Genomic DNA, 13200 nt, shown 5'->3' on the forward strand with positions numbered 1-13200 from the left:
ACAAGACCACTGATAATCTCCTTCGATCTGGGGCTCCACGCAAAATCCCACCCCGTGGGGTCAGAATGATCACAAGAACGGTGAGCAAAAATCCCAGAACCACGCGGGGGGACCTAGTGAATGAACTGCAGAGAGCTGGAACCAATGTAACAAGGCCTACCATAAGTAACGCACTACGCCACCATGGACTCAGATCCTGCAGTGTCAGACGTGTCCCACTGCTTAAGCCAGTACATGTCCGAGCCCGTCTGAAGTTTGCTAGAGAGCATTTGGATGATCCAGAGGAGTTTTGGGAGAATGTCGTATGGTCTGATGAAACCAAACTGGAACTGTTTGGTAGAAACACAACTTGTCGTGTTTGGAGGAAAAAGAATACTGAGTTGCATCCATCAAACACCATACCTACTGTAAAGCATGGTGGTGGAAACATCATGCTTTGGGGCTGTTTCTCTGCAAAGGGGCCAGGACGACTGATCCGGGTACATGAAAGAATGAATAGGGCCATGTATCGTGAGATTTTGAGTGCAAACCTCCTTCCATCAGCAAGGGCATTGAAGATGAAACGTGGCTGGGTCTTTCAACATGACAATGATCCAAAGCACACCGCCAGGGCAACGAAGGAGTGGCTTCGTAAGAAGCATTTCAAGGTCCTGGAGTGGCCTAGCCAGTCTCCAGATCTCAACCCTATAGAAAACCTTTGGAGGGAGTTGAAAGTCCGTGTTGCCAAGCGAAAAGCCAAAAACATCACTGCTCTAGAGGAAATCTGCATGGAGGAATGGGCTAACATACCAACAACAGTGTGTGGCAACCTTGTGAAGACTTACAGAAAATGTTTGACCTCTGTCATTGCCAACAAAGGATATATTACAAAGTATTGAGATGAAATTTTGTTTCTGACCAAATACTTATTTTCCACCATAATATGCAAATAAAATGTTAAAAAAACAGACAATGTGATTTTCTGGATTTTTTTTTTCTCAGTTTGTCTCCCATAGTTGAGGTCTACCTATGATGTAAATTACAGACGCCTCTCATCTTTTTAAGTGGTGGAACTAGCACTATTGCTGACTGACTAAATACTTTTTTGCCCCACTGTATATACTGGATATATACTGATATATGTATATATATATATGTTACTTCAGCATGCGGCCTGTCCAGGTGCTATACAGGACTTCGTACAACACCCCAGGCCACCAGGTCTGAAGCCCCACCATGTGCTCTTCGTGAAGCCTCCTCCCAGGTCTTCCAACACAGGCTTTAAACAGGAAACTCACAGCGAACATGTGGCCCACACCCTGGTCACATTACATACCTTTTAACCATTCCCTTGGGTGGGAGTGGGTGTGTGTGGCTAGTTTGTCCTGCCCATCTCACATAACTAGCCCTGCCAGCCTCCCATTATAGACATACCAAACACTTGTGGGACTACAGGTCCCAGAACACCACATCACTTCAGGCTGGCAGCGCAGTCTTCTGCTCTTCGACACACATATCGGCTATTCACAATACTGTCGGACTTTATCATATTACCACAGTCATGCCTGCGATTGCCATGCATTCCTATGGCCTCAATACGCCTCCGTGCGTATACTGGGGAGACCATGCAGGGCCCCCTACCTGTTACAGGGGTCACTGCATCACACAATTCACATGATAATGAAGCACGGAAGCAGAGTTATCTTTTGGGCAACGTCCTCACCATAACCTGGATGAACTCGTTTACATAGAGTGATGAAAGTGGATTTCTCAATAACATGGCATCTGATATGAAGCATACAGGTAGGACTTTTTTCAGCAGTCTATAACCTGCATGTCCATATTAATAGGTTATGTAGCTCAAAAGTAGTGACAGATTCCCGTTAAGCAGTGCACAGGTTCCAACAAGCAATATGGGAAAGAAGATCTCTTAGCTGCCAAAAAGGGTCAAATATTGTAATGTCTTGCACAAGGTATGAAGACATTAGATATTTAAAGAAAACTTAAGCATGATCATCGTACTATGAAGACATTTGTGGCTATTACAGAGCATAGATAGGTTCATGCAGATAAAGGCATAATGAGGAAGGTTTCTGCCAGACAAATTCATCAGACTAAAAGAGCATCTGTTTAAAATAATATTACAATGTGGAAAACAAGTATTTGAAGCTGCTGATGCCTTTTTAGTCCCGCAAACATCAAGGTGTAGGATTCTTCAGAGGCTGTAGTTCTGCATAAACCTACTACTCGATCTTGGATGGTCCAGATGGCTGTAGTAGTGGATGGCCACCATATCCCAACAAGGCTACGACGTCAGCACAGAGGTGGAGTCATGTTTTTGGTTCGGAATCATGGGGAAACAGCTAGTAGTCCTCTTTAGAGTCCTTGAAAGTGCGAAAATTACCTAAATTACTTCGGCAAAGCATATAGAGTTTCTGACTGACCACTTCCATGGTACAAAAAGACGAACCGTGCCATCCATATCAAAATTATCCTCATGCAATGTTCCATCTAATGCTGCAAAGAATACCTGAGTCATTGGCTGCTATGGACATAAAAGGAGATAAACCCATGATGTGGCCACGATCCTCCCCCACTGACCTCAACCCTACTGCCAACCTTTGGAGTATCCTCAACCATAATATCTATGAGGGTGGGAGGCAGTTCACACCAAAACATCTGCTCTCGGGGCTATTCTGACATCCTGTTAAGAAATACAAGCAGAAACTCTCCAAAAACTCCCAAGTTCAAGTGATGCAAGAACTGTGAAGGTGACATCAAAGAAAGGGTCCTATGTTAACATGTAACTTGGCCTGTTAGGATGTTTTTGATTGAAAAAGCTTTTGATTTCAGTAAATGACCTCGTAATGCTGCAAATTTAGCATTTGTATCATTATTTGGAACCCAGTGTAATGTCTTTCATTTGTGCCACTTACACTTCTTATACACACTTTTGCCAGCTGTACACTTTAGAAGCCATTATTCTAATTTCCACACTATGATAAATGCCTGTTGCAGATTATATACACTGTGTGCAGAATTATTAGGCAAGTTGTATTTTAGAGGATTATTTTTATTATTGATCAACAACTATGTTCTCAATCAACCCAAAAGACTCATAAATATCAAAGCTTAATAGTTTTGGAAGTTGGAGTGGTTTTTTTTTTTAGATTTGGCTATCTTGGGAGGATATCTGTTTGTGCAGGTAACTATTACTGTGCAAAATTATTAGGCAACTTAATAATAACCAAATATATTCCCATCTTGTTTATTTTCACCAGGTCAACCAATATAACTGCGCAAAATTTATAAATAAACATTTCTGACATGCAAAAACAAAACTCAAAAAAATTAGTGACCAATATAGCAACCTTTCTTTATGATGACGCTCACCAGCCTTCCATCCATTGATTCTGTCAGTTGCTTGATCTGTTTAGGATCAACATTGCGGGCAGCAGCCACCACAGCCTCCCAGACACTGTTCCGAGAGGTGGACTGTTTTCCCTCCCTGTAGATCTCACATTTTATGAGGGACCACAGGTTCTCTGTGGGGTTCAGATCAGGTGAACAAGTGGGCCATGTCATCATTTTTTCTTTTTTGAGGCCCTTACTGGCCAGCCACGCTGTGGAGTAGATGGAGGCATGTGATGGAGCATTGTCCTGCATGAAAATCATGTTTTTCTTGAATGATACCGACTTCTTCCTATACCACTACTTGAAGAAGTTGTCTTCCAGAAACTGGCAGTAGGTCTGGGAGTTGAGCTTCACTCCATCCTCAACCCGAAAAGGTCCCACAAGTTCATCTTTGATGATACCAGCCCATACCGGTACCCCACCTCCACCTTGCTGCGTCTGAGTTGGAGTGGAGCTCTCTGCCCTTTACTGATCCAGCCTCTGGCCCATCCATCTGGGCCATCAAGAGTCACTTTCATTTCATCAGTCCATAAAACCTTTGAAAAGTCAGTCTTAAGATATTTCTTGGCCCAGTCTTGACATTTTATCTTATGTTTCTTGTTCAAAGGTGGTCGTTTTTCAGCCTTCCTTACCTTGGCCATGTCCCTGAGTATCGGACACCTTGTGCTTTTTGTTACTCCAGTAATGTTGCAGCTCTGAAATATGGCAAAACTGGTGGCAAGTGGCATCATGGCAGCTTCACGATTGATTTTCCTCAATTCATGGGCAGTTATTTTGCGTCTTGCGACCCTGTTGGCTATTTGCCATGAAACGCTTGATTGTTCAGTGATCACGCTTCAACAGTTTGTCAATTTCAAGACTGCTGCATCCCTCTGCAAGACATCTCACAATTTGGGACATTTCAGAGCCCGTCAAATCTCTCTTCTGACCCATTTTGCCAAAGGAAAGGAAGTTGCTAAATAATTAAGCACACCTTATATAGGGTTTTGATGTCATTAGACAACACCCCTCCTCATTACAGAAATGCACATCACCTGATTTACTTAATTGGTAGTTGGCTCTCAAGCCTGAACAGCTTAAAGTAGGACAACATGTATAAAAAGTATCATGTGATCAAAATACAACTTGCCTAATAATTCTGCACACAGTGTATTAGGCAGTCCTGTGCTACCCTGATTTTCTGTGTCCTATAAAAGCACAAATAATGTGGGCAATCAAGGACGGCATCACATATGTGTCTTACAGTGGGGAAAATAAGAACAGTACAGACCAAAAGTTTGGACACACTTTTTCATTTAAAGATTTTTCTGTATTTTCATGACTATGAAAATTGCAAATTCACACTGAAAGCATCAAAACTATGAATTAACACATGTGGAATTATATACTTAACAAAAAAGTGTGAAACAACTGAAATTATGTCTTATATTCTAGGTTCTTCAAAGTAGCCACCTTTTGCTTTGATGACTGCTTTGCATACTCTTGGCATTCTCTTGATTAGCTTCGAGAGGTAGTCACCGGGAATGGTTTTCACTTCACAGGTGTGCCCTGTCAGGTTTAATAAGTGGGATTTCTTGCCTTATAAATGGGGTTGGGACCTTCAGTTGTGTTGTGCAGAAGTCTGGTGGATACACAGCTGATAGTCCTACTGAATAGACTGTTAGAATTTGTATTATGGCAATAAAAAAACAGTTAAGTAAAGAAAAACGAGTGGCCATCATTACTTTAAGAAATGATGGTCAGTCAGTCTGAAAAAATTGGGAAAACTTTGAAAGTGTCCCCAAGTGCAGTGGCAAAAACCATCAAGCGCTACAAAGAAACTGGCTCACATGAGGACCGCCCAAGGAAAGGAAGACCAAGAGTCACCTCTGCTTCTGAGGATAAATTTATCCGAGTCACCAGCCTCAGAAATCGCAGGTTAACAGCGGCTCAGATTAGAGACCAGGTCATTGCCGCACAGCGTTCTAGCAGTAGACACATCTCTACAACAACTGTTAAGAGGAGACTTTGTGCAGCAGGCCTTCATGGTAAAATAGCTGCTAGGAAACCACTGCTAAGGACCGGCAACAAGCAGAAGAGACTTGTTTGGGCTAAAGAACAGAAGGAATGGACATTAGACCAGTGGAAATCTGCGCTTTGATCTGATGATTCCAAATTTGAGATCTTTGGTTCTAACCACCGTGTCTTTGTGCAACGCAGAAAAGGTGAACGGATGGACTCTATATGCCTGGTTCCCATCGTGAAGCATGGAGGAGGAGTTGTGATGGTGTGGGGGTGTTTTGCTGGTGACACTGTTGGGGATTTATTCAAAATTGAAGGCATACTGAACCAGCATGGCTACCACAGCATCTTGCAGCGGCATGCTATTCCATTCGGTTTGCGTTTAATTCGACCATCATTTATTTTTCAACAGAACAATGACCACAAACACACCTCCAGGCTGTGTAAGGGCTATTTGACCAAGAAGGAGAGTGATGGGGTGCTACGCCAGATGACCTGGCCTCCACAGTCACCAGACCTGAACCCAATCGAGATGGTTTGGGGAGAGCTGGACCTCAGAGTGAAGGCAAAAGGGCCAACAAGAGCTAAGCATCTCTGGGAACTCCTTCAAGATTGTTGGAAGACCATTCCCGGTAACTACCTCTTGAAGCTCATCAAGAGAATGCCCCCTTTTAGGGGACATTCAGAGCTGAATTTCAATATTTGCTGATGACACTAAACTCTGCAGGGTAATCAATACAGAGGAGGAAAATTTTATATCGCAGGATGATTTATTTAAATTAGAAGCTTGGGCTGATAAATGGCAAATGAGCTTTAATGGGGATAAATGTAAGGTCATGCACTTGGGTAGAAGTAATAAGATGTATAACTATGCGCTTAATTCTAAAACTCTGGGCAAAACCATCAATGAAAAAGACCTGGGAAAATGGGTGGATGACAAACTCATGTTCAGTGGCCAGTGTCAGGCAGCTGCTACAAAGGCAAATAAAATAATGGGATGCATTAAAAGAGGCATAGATGCACATGAGGAGAACATGATTTTATCTCTATACAAGTCACTAGTTCGACCACACTTAGAATATTGTGTACAGTTCTGGTCTCCGGTGTATAAGAAAGACATAGCTGAACTAGAGCGGGTGCAGAGAAGAGCGACCAAGGTTATTAGAGGACAGGGGGGTCTGCAATACCAAGATAGGTTATTAGACTTGGGGCTATTTAGTTTGGAAAAACGAAGACTAAGGGGTGATCTTATTTTAATGTATAAATACATGAGGGGACAGTGCAAAGACCTTTCTGATGATCTTTTTAATCATAGACCTAAGACAGGGACAAGGGGGCATCCTCTACGTCTGGAGGAAAAAAGGTTTAGGCATAATAACAGACGCGGACTCTTTACTGTAAGAGCAGTGAGACTATGGAACTCTCTGCCGTATGATGTTGTAATGAGTGATTCATTACTTAAATTTAAGAGGGGACTGGATACCTTTCTTGAAAAGTATAGTGTTGCAGGGTATATATACTAGATTCCTTGATAGGGCGTTGATCCAGGGAACTAGTCTGATTGCCGTATGTGGAGTCGGGAAGGAATTTTTTTCCCCAATGTGGAGCTTACTATTTGCCACGTGGTTTTTTTTTGCCTTCCTCTGGATCAACATGTTAGGGCATGTTAGGTTAGGCTATGGGTTGAACTAGATGGACTTATAGTCTTCCTTCAACCTTAATAACTATGTTACTAAGAGTGTGCAAAGCAGTCATCAAAGCAAAAGGTGGCTACTTTGAAGAACCTAGAATATAAGACATAATTTCAGTTGTTTCACACTTTTTTGTTAAGTATATAATTCCACATGTGTTAATTCATAGTTTTGATGCCTTCATCATGAAAATACAGAAAAATCTTTATATGAGAAGGTGTGTCCAAACTTTTGGTCTGTACTGTGGCCCAAGTGGCGGGAAAGATGTGGACTCACCGCCGGAGCCCACATCAAAGGGGTAGACACGACATGTGTACCACTAGTATGGCACATGTCGTGAAGGGGCTAAATGAATGTTTCAGGCAAGGAACATTACCTGGTGATGGGATCTTCTATTGACAAACAGTCTGGTCCCAGAGTTTTATGATTATGTTTCACATCCTATATCGTTATAGATAAGAAAGTCAAGAAGATTTGCACAATCAAATCAAATGCAGGTATTTTATTTTTGGTTACTGATGGCTTAATGATCTGTGGTTTGTGTTGTAATTGGTTACATTGAATCTGTCACCAGGTTTTTTCTACCCTATGTGAGTGCAGCCTAATGTAAACGTAGAGATCCTGATTCCAGTGATGTGTCACTTACTGTCTTGTGTGCTATGATTTGTATAAAAACACTGATTTATCTGCTGCAGATCTAGCAGTTCTCTGAATGGTGAGCTCTTTATAATCCCACCCAACCACCCCTTTGTCGCACCAATGATTGGCAGTTTTCTGTGTACACTGCATAGGCAAAAAATTGTCAATTGGTGGTGGGGGCAGGGTTGTATGCATCTCATGAATATGGAGGACTACATGGCAGCAGGTTTACTAGTCCACTAATGAAAATCTCCTGCAGATAGACCAGTGATTTTTTTTCAAAACTACGGGGTGAGCCATTTATATCGATATTCCTGCATAAAATGGGAATGGTTGTTGATATCAACTTCCTGTTTGTGGCACATTAGTATATGGGAGGAGGAAAACTTTTCAAGATGGGTGGTGACCATGGCAGCCATTTTGAAGTTGGCCATTTTGGATCCAACTTTATTTTTTCAATGGGAAGATGGTCATGTGACACATCAAACTTATTGAGAATTTCACAAGAAAAACAATGTTGTGCTTGGTTTTTAACATAACTTTATTCTTTCATGATTTATTTACAAGTATATGACCACTTATAAAATGTGTTTAAAGTGCTGCCCATTGTGTTGGATTGTCAATGCAATCTTCTTCTCTGACGCTTGACACACTGATAGCAACACGGCAGAAGAAATGCTAGCACAGGCTTCCACTATCCGTTGTTTCAGATGTTGCACATCTCTTATCTTCACAACATAGACAAGTGCACCACCACATTATGGGTGTCAGGTCCGAGCATTCCTACATGAACAGTTTCCTGGCACACGGGCGGCACATGGACAGCATCCGTGTGCGGTACGTGTTTACACGGACCCATTGACTTTAATGGGTCTGTGTGATCCGTGCGTTCCCACAAACACTGGCATGTCCCCGTGTTTTGCAAATGGACACATGGTCCGTGAAAACACGCTGACATGTGCAGAGACACATTGATTTTAATGTGTCTACGTGAGTCAGTGTCTCCGGTACGTGAGGAAACTGTCACCACACGTACCGGAGCCACTGACGTTTGAAACCGGCCTAAACAAAAGTATAGCTGAAAGGGAATCCTAGTCTGGAATGTGTATAAATACCCCTCCCAGATCCAAAGAGAGGCCAGCAATATTAACCCTGAGAGAGCAGGACATGAAACATGTCCTAACCGTGACAGTACCCCTCTTCACGGGGGGCCACTGGACCCCCATGTTTCTCAGGGTATCTGGCATGAAAAGTCTACACCAGTCGATCAGCGTGCACAGAGCTGGCTGGAACCCATGACCGATCCTCAAGGGAATATCCCTTGTATAAGGTACTGAAGCCTGCGGCGCACCCACCGTGAATCAATTATGCGCCCTACCTCATACTCCAGCTGACCCTCTACCAACACTTGTGGAACATTGGATGAGGAGTCTTCTCTAACCGTCCCCACAGGTTTTAATAGGGATCTGTGGAAGACATTAGATATTTTGAAGGAGGTGGGCAACTGTAATCTATAGGTCACCGGGTTGATCACCTCCACAATCTTGTATGGACCTATAAACCTGGGGCCCAGCTTCATAGAGGGTATCTTAAACCTGATGTTACGGGTGGATAACCACACCTTCTCCCCCACTGCCAGTGCCAGAGCTGACCCCATCCTCCTGTCCGCAAATCGTTTGTACCTTTTGTGGGCATCAGAAATGTTCCTTTGAACTTCCCTCCAAAAGGGTTCTCAAATGTTGTACCATGGCCTCAGCACCAGGACAACCTGAATCCATGCCGGAAAATTCCCAAAACTGCGGAATAAATCCATAATTGATCTGAAAGGAAGACTTTCCAGTAGACTGATTAATATGACAGTTGAACACAAATTCTGCCATGGGTAATGCCTCACACCAGTCTTCTTGTCTGGACGAGGCCAGGCATCTCAGAATTTGCTCCAACGACTGATTTGTGCGTTCAGTCTGTCCGTTAGATTCTGGTTGATAAGCAGAGGAGAATGATAATGTGACCCCCAACTTCTTACAGAACGCTCTCCAAAACCTGGCCACAAATTGCACACCCCTGTCAGACACCACATTCACCAGTATCCCATGCAACCGAACTATGTGCTGTATAAATAAGTGGGCCAAGGTTTCAGCAGCCGGCAAGGCGGGTAACGGTACAAAATAGGCTTGTTTGGAAAATCTTAAAAGATGGAAGATTAGTGATATAGTCCATAGACAGATGTGTCCATGGCTTATCCGGAATTGGCAAAGGCACCAATTCCCTGGCCGGTCAGACCTGAGAGCTTTTAGAGCGAGCACATACCCCACATGTATTCACAGACTTTTTGATATCACCAACCATAGAGGGCCACCAAATACCCCTAGCCACTGCCCCCTGGGTAGCTGCAATCCCAGGATGAGCACTTAACACAGCATCATGAAACTCCTGCAGGAGTGTGAGCCGGAAATGTTAGGGTACAAACAATTTACTGAGGGGTTTATTCCTGGGCGCTCGTGCTTGTGCTTCCAGAATCTCCCTCTGCAACTCTGATGAGACTTCTGCCATAACCACTCCCGATAGAAGAATGGAGGAAGGAGGTTCTGGAGGGGACACAGAATCAAGACTTCAGGATAAGGCATCCACCTTTACATTTTTAGACCCTGGTTGGAACGTAATAGTAATATGAAATTAAGAAAAAAAAGTGCCCACCGAGCCTGTCTGGGGGTCAATCTCTTAGCGGACTTGATATATCTGTATTATGTGCATCTATTATGTCTCTGTTTATCCCTATGGCACCTACTTAAATTGGATATCCAGGACTTTGTAAAAAAAAAAAGTACCTAAGCACTAACTAGGTACAACTAGTAGTTGTTACCTACCTGTACCTACCTACCTGTTATGTCTGGTGCCAATCTCTGCTGGCACAGAAAAGTCAGCGACTGCTCCTGCCGGCGATTCAGCTTCTGCTGACATCACGTTGACAGAGCGGTGGCTTCTTTTCCGCTCTGCTCTGTTGACAGGGCAGGATTGCTAACATCAGGCCAACTGGGGGAGTCGGCTGTTAATCAGCATTATGCCAGAAGTCACGCCCCGTCGACATAACATCCCGGAAAAAGAATCCGCCGCAATGTCGACATGATGTCCACAAAAGCAGCTGAATCAACTGCAGGAGCGGTCTGTGACTGTTTTGTTTGAAGAACAGTGCCGTACACAACATGCAGGTAGTTGCAGCTACCTGCCTGTTAGTGCGAAGGCACTTTTTTTTTTTTATAAAGTCTCGGATATCTCCTTTAATTGAATGCTGCTTCATGTAAAGATTACAACAGCTCTCAGGCCCATACCCATGCTATGCCGATGGTCCCCCTATGTGTAATGTGTGGGACATGCATACATTGTACAGGAAGGCTGCCCCAGCTGTGGCCGTGTCCTCAACTGACCCTTTCTCTGTGTCCCTAGTCAGTTTTGACATTGGTTGCACATCTGCTGGTGATAGCGGTGGGTCTGGCAGCCAAGTGGAAAGGAAGTGATGGGTGGATGGCAGCAGAATGGCAGTATAGGTCATGTGTTCTTGCACCCGCTCTTGTGTATGTATGCATCACTTACTAAACATAACAAAGTTCTTACTCTTGAATTAATCTTCATTTTTCATATTTATTTAAAGATTTCTGAAACAGAATCTGAAGACCCTTTTTCTGCAAGATTTCTCAAAAAAACTGTAAGTATTCCCAAGTTCCAAGAAGCGCTAGAGCTGAAGAGATATGTAATGCTTGCACTCACACGCTAAGCACTAAGGCCACCATTCATCATTTGCAAGTTTATTAAGACACTTTTCAAAAAAACAAAAGTCTTATGGTATTTGTTGATTTTTTTTGCATCCAATTCTTGATATGACACACACGTGTCATGAATTTTGCACAGAGTAGAGAAAGAGTCTTTCATTTTGTCTTTAACACCTTCAGGACCTTAGGTTTCTGCATTTCTGTTTGTTGCTCACCTTTTTTCCTGAGCCATAACTTTTTTCTTTTTTGGTCAATGTGGCCATGTGAGGGCTTGTTTTTTGCAGGACGAGTTGTACATTTGAACGACACCATTGGTTTTACCATATCGTGTACTGGAAAATGGGAAAAAAAATTGCAGTGAAAATACAAAAAAAGTGCAATTCCACAATTTATTTTTTATTTTTACCATGTTCACTAAATGCTAATAATGACCTGCCATTATGATTCTCCAGGTCACTACGAGTTCATAGATACCAAACGTGTATGTATAAGTTCCTTTTTTTGTTTAAATGTTGAAAAAAATCCAAAGCTTGTAAAAAAAGAAATAAATAAATGGCGTCATTTTCCAAGACCTATAGCATTTCCATTTTTGTGATCTGGGCTGATGTTTTCATTGTTATCATTTTGGGGTAGATACAGTGTTTTGATCGCCTGTTGTGGCGACCAAAAAAACCCCCGTAATTCTGGGTTTTTTATTTTATTTTTTTCTCATTACGCCATTTACCGACCATGTTAATTCTTTCCGTATTCTGATAGGCCGTTTCCGAATGCAGCGATACCAAATATGTATATATTTTTTTGTTCTTATCTTGAATGGGGAAAAAGGGGGGTGATTTGAACTCTTATATATGTTTTTGCAAACATTTTTTCTACTTTATACTTGCTTCAATAGTCCTCTTAGGAGAATAGAGGCTGCGATCATCTGATTGCCTGTGCTACACATAGCAGGGCTTGAAAGGATTGCATATTCAAGTCCCCTAATGGGACTTGATAGGAAGATTAACCCCTTAACGACCGCCGATACGCCTTTTAATAGTGGCAATTAAGGGTACTTATTCCTTAGCGCCACTTTTTAATGGCACTGAGAAATAAGTGTATAGCGCCCCAGCAGCGTCGGAATTTCTCCGGGGTCTCGGCTACTGGGGATAACTGATAACTGAGACCCCAGAGAACATGAGACCCCAGAGAACATGGGGTTTTCACCGACCCCAGTGTTGCGGTTGCCGTTATTAACGGAATAACTGCTACCGCAAAAAAAAAGGCTGATTTCCCATTTAATTTTTCTCTCCTCTGATGGCCACCGCCATCTTCTTCCGAAAGAAAATGGCGGGCTCATGTGCAGTGCGCTCGCCGAGTTCTGCTGGCCAGCACCCGGCAACAATAGGAAATTTTTCCTATTGGTTCATTTTGATCACTGTGATAGACCCTATCACAGTGATCAAAATTGAAAAAAAAAAAAAGGAAATCAAACCCCCCTTTATCACCTCCTTAGGTAAAAATAATAAAACTAAAAAAAATGTATTTCCATTTTTCCATAAGGGTTAGAATTGGGCTAAAGTTAGGGATGGGCTAAAGTTAGCATTGTGGCTATGGTTCGGATAGGGTTAGGGTTGTGGTTAGGGTTAGGGGTGTGTTGGGGTTAGGGTTGTGGTTAAGGTTAGGACTAGGGGCGTGTTGAGGTTAAGGTTGGAGCTAGAATTGGGGGGTTC

At 42.8% G+C, this 13200-nt stretch overlaps 1 protein-coding gene across 4 annotated transcripts in view; it reads left to right on the top strand.

Annotated features, from left to right (window-relative positions):
• The window catches only part of PARP4 (poly(ADP-ribose) polymerase family member 4), a 352799-nt gene that overhangs the window by 295150 nt on the left and 44449 nt on the right, over nt 1–13200 (top strand). For all 4 annotated transcript variants that reach the window (XM_069759088.1, XM_069759086.1, XM_069759089.1 and 1 more), the window contains 2 exons: nt 7541–7582; nt 11374–11427. In XM_069759088.1, coding sequence (XP_069615189.1) covers nt 7541–7582; nt 11374–11427 — 96 coding nt within the window. The remainder of the gene's footprint in view (nt 1–7540; nt 7583–11373; nt 11428–13200) is intronic.

The sequence above is a fragment of the Ranitomeya imitator genome, chromosome 3 (assembly GCF_032444005.1).
Source record: "Ranitomeya imitator isolate aRanImi1 chromosome 3, aRanImi1.pri, whole genome shotgun sequence".
NCBI classification, from domain to species: domain Eukaryota; kingdom Metazoa; phylum Chordata; class Amphibia; order Anura; family Dendrobatidae; genus Ranitomeya; species Ranitomeya imitator.